Source organism: Limulus polyphemus, unplaced genomic scaffold (assembly GCF_000517525.1).
Source record: "Limulus polyphemus unplaced genomic scaffold, Limulus_polyphemus-2.1.2 Scaffold2004, whole genome shotgun sequence".
Classification (NCBI taxonomy): Eukaryota; Metazoa; Arthropoda; class Merostomata; order Xiphosura; family Limulidae; genus Limulus; species Limulus polyphemus.
The window spans coordinates 81,374-106,607 of record NW_013667614.1 but is presented as its reverse complement, the minus strand read 5'-3'; the positions used below and the strand labels follow the sequence as shown (position 1 = coordinate 106,607).

At 33.5% G+C, this 25,234-nt stretch overlaps 1 protein-coding gene across 13 annotated transcripts in view; it reads right to left on the bottom strand.

The window, feature by feature from the left end:
• LOC106465626 (nuclear receptor coactivator 2-like) overlaps positions 1–25,234 on the bottom strand; it is a 168,076-nt gene that overhangs the window by 104,920 nt on the left and 37,922 nt on the right. For 4 of the 13 annotated variants that reach the window (XM_022393556.1, XM_013925861.2, XM_022393555.1 and 1 more), the window contains exon 1: positions 3,068–3,088. The exons of 5 other annotated variants lie outside the window; for them this stretch is intronic. In XM_022393556.1, coding sequence (XP_022249264.1) covers positions 3,068–3,069 — 2 coding nt within the window. In that variant the 5' untranslated portion in view covers positions 3,070–3,088. Of the gene's footprint in view, positions 1–3,067; positions 3,249–7,821; positions 8,054–15,197; positions 15,222–25,234 lie in introns of those variants that run through there. 4 more of the 13 variants (XM_022393564.1, XM_022393561.1, XM_022393558.1 and 1 more) reach the window with 4 other exon arrangements.

The following is a 25,234-nucleotide window of genomic DNA, read 5'->3' as shown; positions in this document are numbered from 1 at the left end:
TATATTTAAATATATTTATATATATGGATATGTACCTCCATATGCAAGATAAACATCTTGAAAGATAAATATATATAGAATGTTATATCATAACATACATAGTTTTCTTTCTTACGTACAAAATATCACAATACTGTTTTATTATGAAAAAATAATATTATTACATTTTTAATAATTAGTGGTACAATCTTAAATGAGTCTTTTTTCACACACAAAAAGACTTTATGATTCCTTTGTTGAAGACTTCTTGTAACTTATCAAACAGATATGTTCTACCAATACAACATTACTTAATATCCAGATATAAACAATGTTATAAAACCTAAAAATCCTCATAATTGTTGAGAAACTGTCAACGAGAAAAGGGTCTTTTTAAGAACACAATAATAACCTAACACAAGCATGGTAATACCCATTATTGAATAGTCATAAGCAATATTTAGGTAATCTAGAAACAATGAAATGTCTTATTACTACTGACTGTAAAAAAGTGATAAATATGTATCAGTGCTGGAAAAAGTGGTTATCATCAAGGCAAAATTTCAAGAAGTTAACACAAAAAACTGAAGTAACGTAAGAGATAGAAAGTACACAAAATAACTACAGCTGGCTACTGTCACCATAGCTAGTTTCTTGAATTGGCTACTAGTTTATATTTTATTAATATTTCTATTATCTTAAGGTACTCCATATAAATGGAACAAAACATTCCATGTAGTTTAAAAATATGTTATACAGAACATTAATCATTGTTTTCATAATTCAAATAAAAGTACTTGTTTATGTACACATAACTGATGCTGCTGGCAATACTCATACATACAGAGTAAGTTTGCACTGCAAGAGCACCTTATTGTGGCCTATTAAAAGAGCTGCACCGAACTTAAGTAAAATAAAACTTTATTAATAGTCACAGTCACATTTTTTGTAACATAGCATTGTTGATTAATTGAACATACATATTAAACAAAACAATGAATAAACAAAAAAACAGAAAAGAGTAGTAGGGTCAGTCCATGCAAAATCAATCACTTCAGAAAGATTTCTGACCCAACTTCTTTAAATTGTGATGGTAGTTGGCAGAGATGTTGGTGCCATAGATTAAGCAAAGTTTCACATCTCTAGATGTTTTTATGTGAGAGAACACCATATACTTGATTAGAAATGGCTCCTAGATAAGAGCAATGATATAAAAGTCCCAGCAAAATTTATATTTTTAATGCTACAATATAGGTAAACTATTGCTGGAAAGCTTTGTTTGTGTTCTAGCCAAACATGCCATTTTTTTCTAATATTCATAATTCTGACTTTTGACCTTGAATTGATGACCTTTGCCTTTACTTAAGATTCTCAGCCCCAATATGAATAAATACCTCAATATACAAGATAAACCTCATGAAAGCTTATAAAAAATATATATATATCATACTTATGGATATACAAGTTCACACCATTCTCTAAGTTTTGACCAAAAATCAGCCTGAGATTTTGATGGGATTAGGAAGGTCTCATCTAGTAATCATTTTGGGTCAAATACTTGTTGAACTCTCACTTAAAAATCATTTGACCTAGGGATGTGAAACTTAGCAAAATATTATATCTTCATAACACCAACATTCCTACAAAACATCATCAAAAACCATGCAACTTCTGTTTTGAGGTGATTGACCCGACATGACCCAACAGTTTGATTTGAAAATAAATACAGACCTTCAACTACAACAAAAAGTTCCTACTGCACAGCATGCAATATACTGCAAGTCACATAACACTTGTTTGATAATGCCTCTTACACTAGGTATTCAGTACATATGCTAATGAAGTATACACTACTACATTGTAGGTAACCCCACTCCAGTGCTTTTGAAGATAGTACTGAAGAGGAGTCAACAGGTGATGAAGCTGACATAGTCAAAATTAAATAGCTCCATACATGGAAGCCAACTGCTACAGTTTCATTAAAGTTTTTAACTAAGTGAAACCCTACTGCTGGTTTAGGAGGCTGTGTCATATATTTGTAACACACCTCACATTCGTTTACAACATTTCAGGTTTTTGAAAACTTCCACATTCTTAGTGGCAACATTCTCTATTAGTTTTCTTAGATGTTCCACTGATGCATGTCCAAACTGACATGAAGTTTGATCAATATTTTCTTCTTATCGGCTTTGCTTGTGTTGTCATTGATAACCAAAATTTCTGATTCTGGTACTTCCATTTTATTATTATCAAACTTGTTGTCACTAGCAATATCTCAGCCTGTTGCTTTTCATCTTCATATTTATTCTCTGTATCAAATGACCGAATATTTATGCAATGATATCCACTTGAGATGAATTCCAATTTCACATTTCAGCCTTATCACTGCAAATGTCTAGTTTGCCTGTGCTCTCTTAAGAGATGTTTTACTAAGTAATAAAGGTAAGTCTGCATTTACTACTTCTGTATTGATCTTAAATGTTGTTATTCAATGACGAGGAACCCACTTTGAGACTAATAATGGTTGGAGATGGCTTGAATGGGTGATGAAGAAAAACTTATATTAAAGTTTTTCTTCATTACCCATTCAAGCCATCTCCAACCATTATTACATGTTGTTACTCCTATTTTGGCAGGTAATATAACATTTTTATATGATACTACTCTCACACCACCTCCAAACTTGAAAGATTTGTTACTGACTGTGTTAACAATAATAGCCCTCTATTTGTATTCTAAGTCATCAATGTCACATGACTATCAGAAAAAATTCTCTTCAATGAAGTCCGCATTTTAAGTCTGATGTTGCTGTCAGCACGAGTTTCCTGTTTCTGTGTGTCAAATTCGCACTGTCCAAAAGTTTGAATGACAAAACAACATCTGGAAGTTCAATTTTATATTCTTTGCACCCCAGGTATGAATGTCCTTATTCCACAATAAGTTCTGACACCAGTATGTCTTCAGATTTAATGTATGAATCAAATTTTGGATATGCCTCATAGGCTAAATCTACAGCTTCTTTCATAAACAGCAAATTAAGAGCCTCAATAAAAACATCCATTCCATCTTCCAAGTTCAAATCACTTACATTAATTTCAAGTGCCTTCGCTTTCACCTGGCCAGTTACCGATAAAGTAGCCACCAAAGCCTGTTTCTTCTTCAAAAGGTCTGTCATCAGCCTCCATCCCTCGACTTTGTTTTTTCAGGTCTCACAGACTGTATCTGGTCTTAGAGCTGGTGAATTCTTGTAAATATTACTTTGAACCATGCTGTGCAACCAATTATTACTCCAAACCTGGGTAGATGAACAATACATTTTAATTCGTGTAAGCACAACAGCAAGTGACAGCAGCATAAAGAGGTACTATGTACTGTACATTGATTTAATAGTAACTTCTAATAAATAAACTTCTGTTTAAGTACAAGGATTATACTAATTAATAGAACAAACTGTGCAGCAAGTAACAGCAGCATAAAGAGGTGCTATGTACTGTACAATGACTTAGTAGTAACTTCTAATAAATCAACTTCTGTTTAAGTAATAGTAATTATACTAATTAATAGAACAAACTGTGCATCTTCAAAGGTTTAAAACTATCTCCGAGTTCCTGATTAGATAAAGCTTCAAACGTTCCAACACAGCCATACAAATAACACCATCAAAAGATAATACCTTTCTATACTTTAATGAAATAAAAGCACAGATAATCAAATATGGTTAGTGAAATTTTTAATTCCTAACATCTTTATCTAATATGCATCATATGGAAATGATCACAATGTTTACTATCTCTTACATATACAAATGCACTGTCTTTCTTATTATTTATAAAAAATCTATATGTTCATGATTTATGTACATGACTGATCAAGCTATCAGAACTATTTACAAGCAAGTTTGATAACCCACAAAGCACAAAAAATTCTCAACTTTTAAATATTTTCATTAAAATTAACTAAACAAGCCAATAAATGTACTTAAGGTATGGTTGTGATGATCAAGTATCAGTTGTTATCATCATTAATAGCCTTTACATACACCAAAGTCTAATTATTAATGAATTTCTTATTTATAATAAATAATAATTAGACTTAGGTGATCATAGCGGCTACTAACTATGACAATGATCCTAACACTTCTTCACATCTAGACACTTTCATACCTTAACATAAAAAATTTAAAAGCTTACAGTATTTATCACTTGCTACAATAATTATAACATAAACCTGTAATTAGAAATATGAGATATGATCAAGGCCATATATAGGTATCAAAATGATATTTTTTTAAGGAATAAGTTAGCACAAAATTCTTTGCGTGTTCATAAATGTACAAATAATTTTACTAAAATCTCTACAGTTAACTACTTAAATAACAAAATTGGGTTTCTATATACATATATATAATTTACTGCTTCTATCTTTACAGATGGTATTAAACATTTAATAAACACAATTCTTCAGATGACCTTGAGAATGAAAATTATTCATACACTTTTAAATCTTTTTCCTTAAATGTTGTTTTCAATAGTGCAAATTGGCAAAAATACTAGCTGTTAAGCATTTTATACATTAGTTTCCAACTGCATTTTATGAAAGGAAGTAAGGCTATTATGTAAATTTGGCAAGTGAACTATTCACCTCCAACATAACTAAGCTAAAAATATTATCTAATTTTAGGCTTATATTAAGTCCCAGTCAAACTAACCAGTAAACATTTTGCTATCTTATGTTTCTGAACCTCTTGTATACTAACAAAAGTTCTTTCAAACAAATGTTTAGTCTATAATATATATGTATTATATGTGTGAATTTTGTTTTACTTTTCAAAGTTACAACACAAACAGAAAAATGTTATTTCCCCTTTGTTTCATCTAAATTAAGTTTCTGAGAACACTCTTAGTTACAAGCAAATCTTTCTATATCGTCATGAGAAACAGTAAAAAAAAACAACTTTATAACAAGTAATAAAAATTACAATAAAAAATTAAGATTTTATAAAGATAATTATGGATTAATATACGCATAACCTAGCTGGCTATAGTAATAGAGAAAGTTTTAATGCTACAAAAAGTACTGAAACAAAAAAATTAAAACTACAAAAATGGAGTTCCTTAAAATTTAAAACCTTTTATCTCTACTTTGGCAAATCACTGTAATTATGTTAGTCTGAGCCAAAGTAGGGATCAAATTTTGCAAATATTTTGTAGTTTTCAATTTCTTCTTTCAATACTTTTTGTAGCATTAAAATTTTCTATAACTATAAATAGTTAGCTAGGTTAAAAATATATTACTTGTCTTGATAAAATTCAAAATTTTTTATTGTACTTGTTTGTTTCCTTTTTATTACTTATATTTTTGTGCACCAGCAATACCAAGTATGGGGCATACTTATACCCAATTTGATTTTATTGATCATCAAGATTCCTATTAATCTACCCTCAAATCTAATTATATGTAGCATTAACCAAAGTAGCATATCATACACACACACACACACACACACACTAGTATCCTTTTTGGTACAAGAAAGAAATCATTGGGACCCCAGACAGAAGAAGTTATCTGAATGAATTAAAGCAATAAGTTTCATCAATTTTTGGTACACTTATCTGGAAAAGTCACTTACTTATTTACTTAGTACTACTGTACTTAATGATATACATAGTATGCTTTCAATTCCATATTCTTTAAGGATTGATAAATAACTCAGAGTTATTAAGAGCTAAAATATGATGGTTTTTCTTCGATATGTATCAAAATAGTTCAAAAAGTTTACATTTACAATATATTTCACTAAGAAAACAATTTGCACTGATTACATACAGATAACCTATTTCTGAAACAAAAATTATTTCAACTTAATCATTCCTCAGACTGGATACAGAAACAAAACTATGTGCATCTTACCAATTGAAAAAAAAAAGTAAACATATTTGACCAATAATTCCAAACAACTATTTTTTTTTTATGGACTCCCTTTCTCATAAGTCTCCTGATCTCAAAGTTTAGCAATAAACATATTCAAATAACTTTAATCCACAAGTTTTTGACTTTCTCTACAAACAAAGCCATGGCATGCAGATTGCGGGGCCCCATGTTTAGAAATACATGCTCTGTATGCAAACTATAGTTTAGCCTCATGATTAAGGTCACAGTGTAATATACAAAACACTGCAGGTTCAATCCTACCTTATCCTGGCACTGTTTTATATTGGTTTTTATTTCCATTTTTTGCAACTGAACACTTCTTTTCAAAACAAATAATTAGTTTAATATAAACAATATAATTGTCACAGTAGATGAATTTCCTGGTTTATTTTGTTGTTGACAAACAAGTAAAATTTGTAAGAGTATGTATGTCTTTTATTTATATACAGTATTTCAAAGGTTACTGCATTTGTTGGTAAACACATCATAAAAATAAGTAGAACATTTTTGCCTTATTTTAGCAATTTATTTCTCTAACAGTATGACAGATATTAGTTTCACATTTGATCTAAGATGGTTTAAACTGCATATTAAATGTGGAACAGTGGTTCTGGCCCAATTAGTTTAGGTGTGCCAATGCCCCCAAAACAACAAAACTACCCAAGCTACAGAGAGAGTCACTAGTAATTCTCTTACTTTTACATAACATGGCAATTGGAACTGCTGTTCCTCTCAATTTATTCTATTACTAAAGGAATGATATCCAAAATATTGAAAAAAAAGTGCATAGGTAAGCTATTAAGCAAAGAAATGTGAATTCATATTTTCTTTATAACATAAAATAATCGGTGATGACTTCATTTGTATGTTGAAGAGTTTGGGCAATATTCTCATAGATGGTCTCACTGATAGAAATGAAATGTCTGAAAATGTATGTTTCAATACAGAGGATGGTATGTTTTACTTTAAATTTGTTTGTTTCTTTGTTTGTAGTTAAGCACAAAGCTACACAAAGGACTATCTGTGCTTTGCCCACCACGGGTATCGAACCTGGTTTTTAGCATTTTAAGTCTGCAAACATACCGCTGTGCCTCTGGGGGCTTACTCTTAGAAGCCTAGATACAAACTGGCTCTTCTACCAAACCATAACATTATTTTTGATTAGAGTTTTCAACTTAGAGAATAGTTTGTTTTAGGATATGGTTTTTGGATTCAGTTTAAATTTTTACATATTTTTCATTAGATAGGTATATAGACATGAAGTGCTACATTTAATTTCACTTTGGTATTTTGATAGGCAAAGAGTGACATCCATAATGTGATAAACTGAATATCCTTTTGTTACCTTATTCTTTCTTGTAAGACAGAGCAGGCACATTAAATTAATGCATAAATTGACCAAACATTTATCATATAAAAATTAACCAGAAACAATTTACACAAAAAACATTATATTTCAAAACTTTTTATAAACTGAAAAATTTATAAGATTACAAATAATGAAATATGAACAAGCTTTTACACAGCGGTACTATTAAATGTTTCAATTTCCCACAACTTCATTTTCAAATATTAACAGGTTTATTATCTAGCCAAACTAAAACTATGCTAAATGTTATCCTACTCTTAGTTTGCCAAAATTTACCAGAAAAATGCATATTAGAACTCGACGAAGTCTCTATTTAATTTTAAGCTTTGTTTCGCATTATATTGTAAATCCTGGTGAAAACGGCATGTGGAAAATTATTATAAAATCACATGCTAATTTCAATATAGCTTAACCACAACAATATTACTAAAATTACTATATAAACATTATGATTTCACATTCTGTGCAATAAGTTATGTTCCAATCTAACTTAAAAATAACTTTTGTAAGTTAATGTAGAATTAAAAAGAACTTTTAGTTACCTGTGCGATGTAAACAAACTAGCTATGCAGCAGTTTACATTCTGTCTTACAAGTTACATGTTTAGTATATCTTTTACACTGTTCAGAAAAGAAACTGAGTAAATAATGACAAATTATTTTCTAAACAAACACTGAAAACGCGTGTGCACTAAATAGTATCTTGACAACTCAAGACATTGTAGTAAAGGGCCTACTAAGCTACTCTACAATTACAAACAAGTTTCAACCTTCAAAATGGAGGTGCTGCAGCTACAAACCGGGAGAAACTGATTGATCAACACGGCACGTTGAACTCGGCCATTGCCGGGCAATCATAACCGATCCACTACATCAAGTGGTTTAAAATGAATTCCAATGATTTTACTATATAACTATAATTCTGTTTGGCTTTTTAATATAAACAATTAAGTCATTGGCAATGCAAAAACAGCTTTAACTACAACATCACAAATAAACAATTTCGTACGAGTACAGATAACATAGTTTTACTGCTACAATAACATATCACCCCAAAAAAAGATATAATTATTTATTCAAACGCACACTTCATAAAGTGTATTCACTATTAATTATTATAAGCATCATTTATATTAATTGTGATATTTTATCTATTCTTATTATGACATTACTTTTATGCGCCATACCTATCATTAGGTCTCCCGTGAGTCAACGATAAGTTTACGGACTTAAACACTAAAATCCAAGGTTTGATTCTTCGTAGAGCAAAGTGTGCAGATGACCCGTTGTGTAGCTTTGTGCTCAAACATACAAACAATCAATCAATCAATCAATATATAGATATATATAAGCGCTCGGGTTATATGGTTTTATCTATTTGTTCTACTTAACAAGTAATTTATGACTCAACGGTAGAAAATCTGACTATTTTGGTAGATGGTGGGGTATTCCTAATAGTAAAGTACATAGCTACGTAGGGCATGATTCGTGAATTATTTTGCTGTTTTCTTTGATCCGAGTTAAGATGTTTCTACCATACCTAAGCGACCACCCACACACTATGGTTATGCTATTTCGCCATTATTTTAGTACTCCTCTTGTACCTGTAATATTCTTGCACTTCACTCAGAAAACATCTTCGTGTTCTCAGTTTCTTACCAGATCTTGAATCGTTCTTCTCTTGTCCCCATATGACAGCAATTCACAGTATACATCCGTAAGTTTACTGCTCCTATATACAAACGTACAACATCTCCTCTATCGGAGCTTCTCTGACCTCTCTTATGGCTAACTTTTTGAGCAACTGGCGTGCCATCGTGATCGCATCCACACCTGTAACACCTGACATTTTGCTATTTTACATCTGCAGGTTAGCTTTGAATCCGACATCGTCTCTATCTCGAAAAGAACAAACTTTCAGAGATTCTGGCTCGTTGTCTCAGCAGTTCCTCACAAGTTTCACAAAAAGTTTGAGAATGGTGACTGTTCTATAGATAATGTACTACAGCAACGCCATGATCAATGTCTGAATTAGGGCAAAAATCACCCAACTCCACTGACAAAAACCGATCATAACTTCTTTGGATGTCATCCAATTATAGATTGTCGTACACATCTGGATTCTTCATAAAATAAAGCATATTCCTGTAGATTTTCAGGAAAAACAACAACTAAATGCTGGGTATGGTTCCTTTAAGGTGATCTATCCTTTCTGCTGCTGATGAGTCACAGATTGCTTGTTAAAAATCCATAGAAATTTTGAGTTGTCATGGAAAACTTAGTTAACGACACATTGTGAATAGAGAAATAATGCTTTTTTAACTTTTTAGGCCCGTAATCAGTAATAATACGGTGTCCGTTATTTCTTTACCCCACAATTAAGTTTATTAGGATGTTTAAGTTCCACTGTGACATTTTTCTTCTAATTGAGATATTGCTTTCACAGGTTTTTGTTTGTTTGTTTTTTTTTTCTTTGCTGTAATCGTAAATATCTATTAATTCATTATATTATAGTCGGAATAAAATTAAATTTCATAAATATCTGGGATTTAAAAACCATAAAAAAGTCGATCGACGCTGTCTTTTGTTCCCAAGTAATAGTGATTGTACGACGTAGATTTAGCATTATTTATTAATATTGTATGTCGAATTTTACTTCACTAACTTCATAGTTTTTGCATTATGTATTATCTCTAACTTCTGATAAGCAATGAAAAACAACATCAGAAGAGTGTTGATTTAATTCCACGGATATTTTCAGTAACATTTTTAATTAGAGCTTTAAATAATTAAGCATTTGGAGGACGACAGTAATACCTTGAATAAAAAATGTAAAATAAGTATCGAGTAAAAGTGCCTAATAAATATTTATCTAACGCATCATAATGAATAATCTTATTAATTTATAACCAAAAGACGATTAGTATGCGGTATTGCTTGAAGATTATTATAGATCTAGTTTATGAAATCTTTGCATGCTCTGACAGTATTATCATTTAGGCAGTTGTAGTCTACATTTCATGAAGAATTTTGTTTGTTTGTAATTAAGCACAAAGCTACACAATGGGCTATCTGTGCTCTGCCCACCACGGGTATCGAAACCCGGTTTCGAGAGTTGTAAGTCCGCAGACATACCGCTGTGCCAATGGGGGGCATGAAGAATTTGAAAGAGAAACAGAATAAAATCACCAAGCCTACATTATATACGCTTCAGGAAATGGTTTAGACTACAAACTTTTTGATGTGAATAAATGTCTGTCAGAATAGTAAAGCAAATTATATTAGAAGTGATTAAGTGAGGGATAACTGGATAACCTGTGGGCAAGTATTAATGTAAACGCTATATTAAGTTAATGATTTGGCGTTCAAATATTATGACAGCGTTGGCAAAGAAACGAGCAAGAAATCGTTTTCGTTTCTTTTCTGCAAACGCTTCATAGCACATAGCCATAGTAACGAATCTCAAAGTAACAAGTTATGGGATAAATACACTTCTCTGTTTTGATTCTATAGAGAATTTTCAGTAAGTTTTTCTACTGGATTTGGGAAATTATACAAGTTAAACTATTTTGACAGTTAAACTATTTCGCTAATCAATCATAATTTTTTCAACAAGTCAGTGAGTCATCACTAAAAAATCCACGGTAAGCTTTCTATTGTTAAATATATAGTATATCATACGTCAAATTGATTAACTAGTATGACACGGACTTGTAAGTAATTAAAGGTCAATCTTGTTAACAAATTCGTTAAACTGTTCAATAACCAAGTTTGCCCGAGTAACTTGCATTATTGCGTTGGGTTGTTTATTTTAGAGGAAAGCCAGATTTTAGCGTTATAAATCTGTAGATATGACGCTGTCCCACCGGGGTACGAGCAACTTAGGAAACCATGCGTAGTGCGTGTGCTTAAAACAACGATTTGCACAAAATCTGATATCAAAAATGTGATTTGAATTAACTGTCGACACCATATAAAAATATTTTAATATCTTCAAATCAGGCAAGCGGGAGCACTGCCTATGTAGGAATGGCCCGGGTCATCTAAATGGTCTTTTAAATATCTTCTCAATAGGTCATCCAAAACTATTAGTATGTGGTGGTTGCTTGAAGATTATTATAGGTCTAGTTCATGAAATCTTTGCGTGGGCTGACAATATTATCATTTAGGCAGTTGTTGTGTGTATTTAATGAAGCATTTGAAAGAGAAACATGCAATAAAATCGCTAAGCCTATATCAGAATATTATACACTCCAGGAATTAGTTTAGACTACAAAAATAATTCTTTGATGTGAATAAAAAAATGTCTGTCAGGATAGTTTTGGAAAAATACATACATATATGCATGTAACTTGAAAGTCATGGGGAGTGTCAACTTACCTAATATATTGTTGCATAACATAATTCGTGTAACTTGAAAGTCATGGGGAGTGTCAACTTACCCAATATATTGTTGCATAACATAATTCGTGTAACTTGAAAGTCATGGGGAGTGTCAACTTACCTAATATATTGTTCCATAACATAATTCATGTAACTTGAAAGTCATGAGGAGTGTCAACTTACCTAATATATTGTTCCATAACATAATTCATGTAACTTGAAAGTCATGGGGAGTGTCAACTTACCTAACATATTGTTCCATAACATAATTCATGTAACTTGAAAGTCATGAGGAGTGTCAACTTACCTAATATATTGTTCCATAACATAATTCATATAACTTGAAAGTCATGGGGAGTGTCAAATTACCTAATATATCGTTCCATAACATAATTCATGTAACTTGAAAGTCATGGGGAGTGTCAAATTACCTAATATATTGTTCTATAACATAACCTATAACCGCTTCAAAGAGTTCCAAGAACTTAATAGTTTGAGAACCACCACTTGCCTTCGTTTTTTGACCTCATTTTTACAATCAATATCATAAAAAAGTCCCCGAACAGAACGTGGTTTGATATAATTAGACAGACGTTTCTCAGTTGTGAAGTGACCATTATTATTATTAGAATAAACACACTAAACTTAGACTACTCTGTTTAAGTACGATACTCACCTAAAATATGTATACATTCTGCTCTACTCTAATCATACATATCACAAAATCCCTATTTAGTGTTTAAACATAACTGCGTGTGACCAACATTATTAGTAATATGCTTTACTGGTGAATCACTGAACTATGTGTTTTATTTGGATCCCCCGTGGCTTAGCGATAAGCTTCGGGATTTGTAAAGCTATACATACTTCAAGGTTCGAACAAAAAAAATTGTTTATTAATAAACAAGTTATTAAAATGTTAGAAGTGACTATAATATGATCAGTTAAGAATGTTGGTCGGAAAATTTTGTTTGTACAGTTGTCATAATATGCGCGCGTGTATGTATACTGGATAATTTTGAGAGGTTTCATGTTTTGGGCACGATATAATAACGCTATCCGATAAACTGGGGTAACAATTTACATAGCTAAAATATATGAAATGTGTTGTTTATAGTGAAATGATTCACTATATCATACATCCGCATCTCTGTAAGAATATTCGATATTTTTTTTTAAAAAGTTAGCTGTGATCGCGAAAAGTCCACCATCGAAAAAAAATCGACTTTTATGTCAGAAGCACGAGCCAAAAGTGTCTTTTATTAAACTTTTAAGATCGTAGCTAACCTTAAAAAAATAAAAGTATTAAGTCAACGACCTAGTTCAGGTGTTACTAAACTGCGCATGGGTCACGGTCCCTGGATGGGTCTCAAGAGGGTCTCGAACGGTTAGTTGTATTACAGTTTTTTATATTCTTTTAGCTTGAAAATAAACTGTACGTGTTGAACTACGTTATCCTAGCAAGAAATGTACTCAGTTTATCTTCTTTTTGGATGTCTGAAAATTATGGGACGCGAGTCAAGTCGTTCAGGTCCATAAAAGGGGGCCCGGTCCTAAAAAGTCTGAGAACATCTGATCTAGACGGTCGTTTGTTTAATTTTCCATTTGTATTTTTAAGGTGTTTGATTAACCTTTTTAATAGAAAAGGGATAATCTTTTATATGTACGATTAGTGATTAATTAAAGAAGGTAGGATCGACTAAGACTATTTTTAGGCCTAGTGTCTAGCTTATTGGGGAGTTTTTAAGGCTAGTCAAGTTTTATTACGACGTCGCCTTTCTGATGTTCTGGTCAAATCAAATAATCGTTTTGTTTTGTTGAGTGTTATACATTTGTCTGGTTATCTTTAACTTAAGACTATTGTTTTGTTTTTCAGACATTGCGCACACCAGAATTACACGAAGTATATTAAGTTACACTTGACGATACAATAACAAATAGGCACAAATAAATAACAAATTCTGTTTGTATTTTATCTGTCAAATACTCATATAGTTTACTAGGCAAGTGGTGTTTTTACGGTAATATCGCATCTAGTACAATCTCTCTGGTGAATGACAAGAACTTGCCACGATACGCAAAGGTCAACACATAAAACAAATTTCACAATGCCTCATTTGTTTTACAGATTTTGGTGGAAATCAGTGTTTCTCAAGTCAGGCACTCATATCCTATTTACGCAATAAATGAAATGCAAGTAAACTTTCAAACTGTTAGAACAAATAAACAAGCACACTTTTCGCTTACCCATACTGAATCTCACAATGAAATAATCAAGACCAGATGCGTCACTAGACACTTAAACAACAGCAATCAGAGAGATTGCATACTCTCGCCCCGCCGCTTCTTTTCGAGATTGCATGCGTTTATATTGGATAACGTCAAATTTTACCTTCGAAAACTCAGAAAATCCTTCTAGAATCGCGTATGATCAACAATCCGGATCAGTTTTTGTGGTGTGATGAGAAGTCTCAACCTTAACGTGCCCATGAAATTTGGTCCAATTCCATCACACTTTACAGAGTTATTAACACAAAATCGCAAAAATGGCATGTCTCCCCATTATAAAAAAATGCTTCATATTGTTCGAAAATCCGGATTTAGATCCGGAACAATTATTGATTCCCCATCTTGTTTAAAACTTTCGTGCACATCGGTTTAATAGTTTTCGAGGTACGCACACGGAAACACACACACACACACAAGGACTGGATTGCAATACCCTCGTCCCCTTCGTTCAGGTGATGATGACAAAACCTTGTCGAAACGTTGTACATTTGCTGTTATGTTAAACTCATATTAAAGTTCTTCTTCATTACCCATTCAAGCCGTCTCCAGCCATTATTAGTCTCAAAGTTGGTTCCTCGTCATCGAACATTGTCGATGACTTAGCCAATACGACTTCGTTTGGTATAGCATGATTAACGTTTAATTATACAGCTAATTGATATTTGTAATGGTTGAATGGACATGAGATTGAGATCCTTCCTGATTGATTGTGTAGCATACTGTCGTCTGGAACACACATTACAAAACGTCGCACTTTCCTTTCCACGACTGGGGTGCGACTTGTTGCAGGTTTCTTCCGATATGATTCTGGTACCCCAAATTCATCTACATTCATTTGCTTTCCAGTGCCATTAAGTAAAAGAGATGCCCCCATCTTGGAAATTCCAAATCCCCGATATGAACACACCTTCATGATCTGAATGCATGAGCATTTAGGGTCTGAAAGAGCTGTTAAATACCCTTCATAAAAGCAACCAATTTTCGGTGACATCATGCAACCTTCGAAACGCTATGGAAATGTAGTTCTGATACATACCGCTCCACCGCGATTTTAGTGGCTGTGGTTGCCATATGACTTTTTGATTTGCATATTCAAATCGTTTTAATATAACGTACTCAACCCTCTGTATAACTACAAAAACGATAATGGAACGCAAAAGACAATGACTCTGTGCAACGTAAAGCTAAAAAGCCATGAACAACTAGCTGGTAATATGCATCTACTGTTTGTGACAAAAATAACATACCTTATAATTTTTTTCTTCCACAAAACAGTAGTAGTACTCCACTGGTGACTCAGCTATAAGCTTCTGAACTTATAAGGTTAAAATCTGGAGTTCGACTCCTTGCGATAGACACAGTGTAGAACATTGTGTAGTAAGAAAGAACGATAAATTTGATATTACGTGAATAATACATTTATATGGCAAAAAGATATAAATTGTTTTAAAATTAATCATATTCAGAAAGTGATAATCATTTTGTCATCGATGTACATTTATATTATACATCAAAATGTATGGAAACTTTTTTAACTAAAACATTTAGATACGGTGCATGGAGACTTTTTTAAACTAAAACATTTAGATACGGTGCATAGAAACTTTTTTTAACTAAAACATATAGATACGGTGCATGGAAACTTTTTTTAAACTAAAACATTTAGATACGGTGCATGGAAACTTTTTTTAAACTAAAACATTTAGATACGGTGCATGGAAACTTTTTTATAACTAAAACATTTAGATACGGTGCATGGAATCTTTTTTTATAATTAAAACATTTAGATACAGTGCATGGAAACTTTTTTTTATAATTAAAACATTTAGATACGGTGCATGGAAACTTTTTTTTATAACTAAAACATTTAGATACGGTGCATGGAAACTTTTTTATAATCAAAACATTTAGATACGGTGGATGGAAACTTTTTTATAACTAAAACATTTAAATACGGTGCATGGAAACTTTTTTTTAACTAAAACAATTAGATACGGTGTATGGAAACTTTTTTAACTAAAACATTTATATACGGTTCTATCGTTCAGCTATACATTGATTGAGGAATTAATAAATGATTGAACATTAATATTTTATAATTGTTTTATAATATCTAATCACACAATTAATATCATCAAAAATATTTTGAGATTATTTTATTGGACTGTTGTTTTTGTTGGATACGCCTAATATTAATTCTTTGTATATGGTTTGTGATTATTCTGAACACTATTTACTAAAGAATGAAATTACCTTTTCTTTATCCTGTCATTACGATTCAAGTCTTATAATACTTGTGCATTTATTGCTTCATTATATGTGAGGCTGATATTAAAACGCATGGAATTAAACACAAAAATGTTCTTTATATATAAACTACCACAGATACAAATACTTTGTTTGTTATAAAACATCAAGCTACACGATGGGCTATCTCTGCCCTACCGCGGGTATCGAAATCCGATGTTTAGCGTTATAAGTCTTCAGATTGCCCCCGAGCCGGGGGGGGGGGTAGCGTAGCTCAAACTGTGGTAAAATAACTGTATTTAAAATGTCATTGAAGTTAAGCTTTGGTAACGTACATTATCTTGGCATTGCATGTCCTAACTCATCAGTCAGCTTCTACTACAAATAACTAAGCAATAGCAATGCCGGGAGAAATATACATGCTGATAAAACCTGTTACCAATACGCTCTTACGAAACTCATAATACCTGTAATAGCGATGGATATAATGAAAATTGCCTTGTGCTGCTAACCGCAGCCGTCTGCCATGTTGCCTTGAATGCGCATAAGCCCGGATCATGATTTTCTCTATCTTAGCAACCAGCAAAAAGGCTGGAACCAGTTTTAGACGTGGTTTATAAGAAGGATATGACCCACTAGACCGTGACTTCAGGCCCTTGTCTGCATGTTTCATACCGTCAAGGTTTCTACGGTTGTGCGCGCAGGAGGGCCACTGTCTTGTAATAATTTACAGTGGTATCAACATATTCTATCTAACGACGCACCGCTGCCGGTTACCAGGAGGTGTAGCGAACCCACGGTTTATGTCATATTCCCGTTTTAGATAGAAATGGAATGTTTAGTTCTTGTTTGTTTTTCAAAAACGTTTACTTGGTTATTCAAATATATAGCACCTATATTCACTGGACATCTTTCAACTAACGTTGAATATTTGTTTACGACTCATTGATAAAGCATAACACTGAAAGATACTCTCGATCTCCTTTAAGCATTACTTCATTTGAAACATAAATACACTTCATATGCCTGGTCTCACTCAACTGATACATATGGTTTAGAATAATAATGCGAATTGCAACAATTGTTTTTATTAAACAATGGCCTACTTGCAGAAAATTAACTAATTACATAGTTAAATGATTCGTGTTCATCTATTCAACAATAATTAGTACATTTAAAAATGGATATATAATTTGATATAACAAGAAACAATCCGATACAAATCATCACAAATCTTGGTAACATTCATTCCCTAGTATACGCAATGAAAATGTTGTTTTCAATCATTTGCTCGCCTGGAGTATAGTAATTGAATAATTTTTCTCTAGCAGTGAAAGAGAACCAAAACTAATAAATATATCTTTCTGTAATTTAATTCCATAAAAGAGTTGGTTATACGTGTGCTGTTAAATAGCTGTTATCTCTCTATAATCTATAAGTTAAAATGTTAGACGGCTAACACAGATAGTCCTCGTGTATCTTGGCTCGAATATACGAAACAAACAAAATAATCTAAACGAACATACCTATTTGTTATTCGTATCTAATCTAGCCAGGCCATAGCATACTTATTTTTCGGTAGATAGGAAAGTGCTGACTGTGACACAGTGGTTGTATATGAAAACTTGCATTACAAATATTGGAACTTTAAAGGTTTAAGCGTTACGTTCACAAACATTATTTGGAACGCTTTGGATAACTGGGTGAGTTCGACGTGGAAAGGCAGAATGTCACTCGACTATAGCTAGTTAGAAAGTACCCAATAATAAACAGGTCTTGTGATGTGATTACCCTCGTCAGATCCAATGAAATGTATTTAGTGCGGATCGTCCGATCAGGTAAAATTCTAAGAAAACGATAAATGTATTTTTAACAAATATTTAAACAGTATTTTCCTATACAAAATCATTATTTGAGGTAAAAATAAATAAATGAAATAAAAATCCATGTCACTGTCCTTGTTTGGTGCAAAGCTGCATTTCCGAAAACAGATCCAAAATAATTAAATCTGGAATTTAAGGATTATAAATAGTACCACCTGAGGAAAAACGAGATTGTGAAGTTGTTACAATGCTCATATCTAAACTTTTAATAACAATCTATAATAGATAACACATAGCTCGGTTCAACTGGGTTTCGTCAGAATAAGCTAGGTGAATATTTCAACAGCTTGTATAATGCTTTTTATTTCTGACGTTTCAAGTCATATATATGAGTACGTAGCACAAGGCATACTTATGATGCACAGATTTTTAAAATATAGTTTCTTGATCTCTATCAATAAATTATTTTATTTAGTGACGTAGGCCCGGCATGGCCAGGTGATCACGGGTTCCAATCTCCGTCCCACTAAACATGCCTGCCTTTTCAGCTGTGGGGGCGTTATAAGGTAACGGTCAGTCCCACTATTCGTTGGTAAAAAGAGTAGCCCAAGAGTTGACGGTGGTTGGCAATGACTAACTGCCCTATCTCTAGTATTTCACTGCTAAATTAGGGACGACTAGCACAGATAGCCCTCATGTAGCTTTGCACGAAATTCAAATCAAATTCTGTAGTGACGATTTCCCTCTTGACTTGTCATGTCAACTCTAAAGAAAACCAGTTATTTAGTCGTTAGGTTGCACAACCAGCAGTAATTGCATAAACATATATATTTGTTACTACCTTCTATCTTACTCAATTATACTAACACCATATATGGAAAAATAAGCTTTACACGTACGTAGTGACAGGTTTGCATAAAGGTAAACATTTTCACCCCACCCCTTGGGGAAACAGGGAATTTCCCGAAAACCACATCTCCTAAACTGCTGGGCTCACTAACTTCTCAATGGTGCCAAATGAATCGTCTTAGCCCCGAGGTTTCCACAGAGGTAAACTTCTCACCCAACCGCTCAGGGAACCCGGTTATTTCGCGAAAGCATTTTTACGGGATTTTTCGAAAGCAGATCCAAATTTTGCCTTTGCTTTCATTAGAGCACGTAAATAATTAGGCCTACTTGTTACCTTTCGTAGCTTGGTTCAAGAAATTAAATTTACGTTATATAGGCAATGATCATTAAATTGAAAAAGTGCAAAATAGTAGTTCAAGAATTAAACTTGCATTATAACGGCTCTGTAAATGTGGGCCTTAGGACCACGTGTTCGCTAGTATACTAGTTTTCTATTTGGCAGTGATTTTAAACTGCTTGTCCTTGCTCTCTCTCTAATAGTTCGAATTCCCGTCTCCGAACATGCTAGCCCTTTCAGCCGAAGGAGAGTTATAATGTTACGATCAATCCCACTATTCGTTGGTAAATAAGTAGTCCATGTGTTGGCGATGGATGGTGATGACTAGCTGCCTCCCCTCTATGCTATCACTGCTAAATTAGGGACGGCTAGCGGAGATATCCCTCGTGTAGTTTTGCGCGAAATTCAAAACAAACCAAATTCTAAGAGATATAATAAACTTCTTGAATGCTTACAAACAACAGTGTGTTAAATCCAAAATGTATTTTATTAATTTTGAATGAACCTAATGAATGTATAGTTTGATTCTAAACTAAATGTCATACCAGAAATCATCTTCAACAAGTTCTTAATTGTGTACACGTGATACTCACATCATATTATCTGTAATGTAAATAAGTTAAATTTTCCGTGTAGCTTCAAACACAACTATACAGAATCATCTTCACAGCCACACTTCTATTAGTATTTAAAATAAGTAAACTGTCAATAACTTTATAGTTACTAATGGTGGTGCAAGAGCTTAAACTTTCAAACATGTTTAACTAAAAAACAATCTTCCATCGTGCGTATAGCCAAAAGTTGTATATTTCAAATAAAGTTTCGAGAATCCTTAAGGCTCGACCAAGATTTGAAATTCCGGCAATCATAATTATATGATGGTGGAGTAACCTTTTTCTGTGTGTTTGTTTGTTTAGATTTTATAATTTTGAATAACTACGACTGGCCATATTTTATTTTAAAGAACGCCAGCCAATATCGAATGAAGCTACCTATCATAGTGATAATAGCTTGAAATTAGTGTTGCAAATACTATAAAAATGGCCAGAGAAATGTCATCTGTTACTGGTTCATCGACGTTGGCAAATATAATGTTAAAATTCAACCAGATAGGTTCCAGTGATTGCGCTTGTAAAGGAAGATGAGTGAAATACTGCCATGCACTTTTAACCAGTTTTGGACAACAATAATGTGATGGATTGTTTCACTATTCTTTTGAATAAGACCTTGTCCATCAGGGTGGATGTACAACTTTGTGGATTAAACAAGGTCAGCAGCAACAATCAGATGATATTATTCGATCATTTAAATTAATCAAACGGCCTAACCCCCGCCACAAACATGTTTCCCTCATACAACACTATCTGCAGTTGTACTGTCGGAGCAACGTAAGCAAGTTCAAGTTTTTTTTTCATATTTTTCAGTACAAGAATAAAGACTGAAGCGTGATTCATTACAACACATCACACGCTTCTAACATCATATAACGCGTCTGGTTTTAAGTGTTGTTTTTTTTTTTTTCCTATCTGTAATTGAGGTAAGCTGTTTTCGGACTAAGTTGCGGTTTCCAAATAATGATCACTCTCGAAATAATCGGTCAACTGGAACACAGTTTGTAGTTTGTTGTGCTTTAAAAGCCTGTCCAATTGTTTTGTTTATTTGATTTCCTCTGGCAGTCACCAGTGGTTGGCAGTAATTGTTTATTAAAATTGAAAAAGAGATTTAAAAAATTGCCAAGTTTTTTATATTTTCTATTACAAGAGGATGTTGTTACATTGACAGATGTACTCTTTTTCGAATGCCAATGCGTATAGATTCTGGTGACAAATACCTTTGAACACCCTATAATAATAAACGATCTTATAATGATACTCCCTTTGCAAGTCTCGATAGATCTTTGCTCTTAACCAAAGTTTTGCAAACGTAACTAACTGCATTTATAGGAGTTCAAGCAAAGTCAGCTGATGCATCACACAATCATTCTACTTCCCGGGTGAGTCAGCGGCAAGTCTACTGACTTACAACGTTAAAATCCGGGGTTCGATTACCCATGGTGGACTCGGCAAAGAGCAAAGCCACATTGAGCTATCTGCCAAGTCCACCACAGGGAATAGAACCACGAATTTTAACGTTCTAATATCGTAAACATACCGCTGTCCTATCGTGTAACAGGTGGATGTGAAAGTCCTACTAATGTGGCTATGTTTTTACATAATATGAAACTTTAATCTGCTGTAGCAATGTACGTTCTACAAATCTAAAATTATTTTACTATAAAAATCTTTGTCTGGAAATCCAAATTTATGTGCGTCTTTAGAATATTTATGGGGACTGTTTACACTTCGTAAGACACATCTCTCATGACATTTAAAGGTTAAGCTGAATTAATGGATATTTAGGAAATATAAAGCGACTATAACTAATTGCTTGCAATACATTTTTTCCTTCCAAGACTACAGAAATGAGTATGTTATACAAAACCGTTCTGAATATGCAAATTAGCAAAACACGTGACAATCACAGTCGATATAAAGTCGCGGTGGGGCAGAATGAAACATAACTACATTTTGACATTGTTTGTTGTTTCTTAGGTAGTTTGATGGCTCCGAAAACTGATTTGTTTATGGAAAATGTATTTATTTATCCTTTCCGATGCAAAATACATATACTCCTAAATCATAAAAACGTGTCCAGATCGGGAATTCATAATTTATAATTATACTTTATGGATTTGGAAAAAAAAAACAAGTATCAACTTGGGGCACCAGGATCACCCAGAAAGATACCTTTAAAAAGTTGTACCCTAGCCATTTTAATCAAAGTGCTACTTCTTGTAACACGTGAGAGAGAGAATGTACACGAACACAAAGGTCAGTGGCGAAAGCTGTCCACGTACCCCAGTCAACAGTATGCAACATAATTAAGAAGGATCTCGGTCTGGAAATGAGGTTAACAGGGTATGGGTCCCTCAAAATAAGGCTTCCAGTCTTACCTCCAATTCAACTGTCGCATACCTCAACCAGCTAGTGAGTGAAATGGGTATTCACGTTATTCCATACAAAGACGTACCAGTCAAATCGCTGGACACAGTTTTATGGAGTTCTGTACGATTGAACTGTTGAAACAGGTACTGGGAAACCGCTTTGTTCTCGTACACTAGATATGATTAAGGAAAGCCAATAGGGAGGAGGGTGTGCTTTTTACATGACAGCCTTAGGATGGAACCTTTTGCAACTGAAACTACGCTGTAGGGCTATCGTAAAAATAACGGTTGGCAGATAGAGCATGACCGGACGAGGCAACATGGACTATTATGAGACTCCAAAATCATTTCAATATAATGTACTCAACCATTTGTTGTGTAAACAACCTTCAAAAAAAAAGTGTAGTTGAGAAGGCAGCCGTAAATGTTAAATTAGTAAAAATAAAAAAAATTCTGCACACTGAAACTGTTTATTCAGAATTTTCGCGCAAAACTACACAAGGGCTATCAGCGAAAAGCCATCCTAATTTTTTACTTACAGCCTATAGTAGAGGAAAGGAAGCCAGTTAACAGCACCCCCCGTCAACTCTTGCGTGACTAGAGATTTGACCACCACTCATATAGCTCACCCGTGATCCAAAGTAGGGAGCGCGTTTTTGCAGCAACGGAATGTGAACCGTGAGCCTTTGAATTCACAATTCAGGCACAATAACTACTAACCACACACATAGACCCTAACCAACAGGATTACTGTAAAGTTCATCATTCTAATTACGTTTTTCGTCTGTGTCTGCTATGACACTCATTACAACTTACGTGGTTCAGTGCTGCAATTCTTTGAGAATCACGTGAGCGGACGCGAAAATTTACTGTCACTTGTCCAACCTCAAGTATATTTATACAGAAGTTTTTATCCTGACTCCTCCCAGAAAGAGATTAACTAAAGACACTCCACCTTCAAAGTTGTGGTCATGAAAGTCATTACTGTTTGTGTTATCTAAGTATGAATGCGATAAAAGGTCCCAGCTTGCCCGTAACTAAAACTTGTGTCTGGAGAAGAGAGAATATATTTAGACATTTACTGAAAATATCAATGAACCATGGTTTGTTACAACGAATAAGTAAATAAAAGTATAGAAGTTACTGTTTGTAAAAAAACGTTAAATAAACATATATAGATGTGTGTGTGCGCGCGCGTGTATACATGTAGACCTAATACATACAATTAAAATATCGTGTGCATTCCGTTCTCAATTCTAACTGTGTTTATTTAAACAAATTGTGCTATGAAGCCACATTTTCTATACTTGTATGTAGACTGTATGAAATGCAACACAAAGATTATGCAACAGCCAACACATTTCTGTTCTATTTTAACCCACAATGATTGTTATTACTTTTAACTTGAACTTGTGTTGTAGCCATTCAAACACAAGTTGTGTTGTTGTTTTTTTCTAACGCAAGTTTTTTTTGTATAGCTTTCAGTCTTCAAACGACAAAATTTGCTGTCTTGATACCCCATAGATTAAACATTATACACGGTTTGGACAAAAATTGAAACCTACGTAACAGTTTTAATGGTCACATTATACTAATTTGTCATAATTATATTGTTTTTTACAGATATGAAAACATTTAGCAGTGATCGATATAATAACATTTTCACACGGAGCGAATTCATTGTTCTTACTTTTGAATAAATGGCGCAAATCTGTCTTCAGTACATCACGACAGATAATGTGCGAATATCTGTCTTCAGTACATCACGACAGATAATGTGCGAATATCTGTCTTCAGTACATCACGACAGATGATGTGCGAATATCGGTCTTCAGTACATCACGACAGATGATGTGCGAATATCTGTCTTCAGTACATCGCGACAGATAATGTGCGAATATCTGTCTTCAGTACATCGCGACAGATGATGTGCGAATATCGGTCTTCAGTACATCACGACAGATGATGTGCGAATATCTGTCTTCAGTGCATCACGACAGATGATGTGCGAATATCTGTCTTCAGTGCGACCCACTAAACTATATATACATCTTGTTTGTTTGTTTCAATATCAGCGCAAAGCTCCAAAGAGCTATTTACGCTAGTTATCCCTCATTTTGAACTGATAGATTAAAGAAAAGGCAGCTGGTTAAACAACACCAACTGCCGACTTTAAGGCTACTCTTACTCGAATAGTGGAATTTGACTGCCACTCATATAACGCTCACACTGCCCTAAAGTGGAAAGCTTGATTTTGCGGTAACGGAACGAATCATGCACTCTCGGGTTCACAGTTTGACAACGATAATTACTGAGCCACGCCCGGTCCAACTATATATATTTGGAGAATGTTATATTAAAGGTTCTGCGTCTTCAATAAAGGTTTTCGCAGATATATTTCACTGTAATTCGTGTTCTAACTCAACTTTACTCCCTTCAAGCGCAAAGAATAAAATCTTTATATCTACTTCCAGGGCAGAGCTAGGTCTGGTGGTCAGAACGCTCGACTCACAATCCGAGGGTCACCGGATCGAAACCTGGCGCTGAACATGCTCGTCCTTTAAGCTGTGGGAGCGTTATAATGTGACGGTCAATCATAATATTTGTTGGTATATATAAAAGAGAGAGAGAAAAAAAGAGTAGCCCAAGAGTGAGCGACGGGTGCTACCGGCCAATTGCCTTCTCTAAAGTCGGCAGTTCAAAATGAGGGAACGGCGGTACTTAGTAGCTTTGTCATAATAAACAGTCTATTTCCAATATTTTATATGAACTGAAAAATAATATAAGAACGCAACAAAATCCTTAATATTTACAAATGAAAAATCATATTTCCACTTTCCAACAGATTTATAAACACCAATGATACATTATACTTCCCGAGAAATCTGACAAGAAAGAAGTTATATATTTTTCTTCTGAAAAAAAAAACTTAAATTTGGACCTTTCAATATTTCTCATAAACTGTTCTCTTTTCTCGTGAGAGTTTTGCTAAATTATTCAATTTTTAATTTGCGTGTGTGTGTGTGTGTGTGTGTGTGTGTGTGT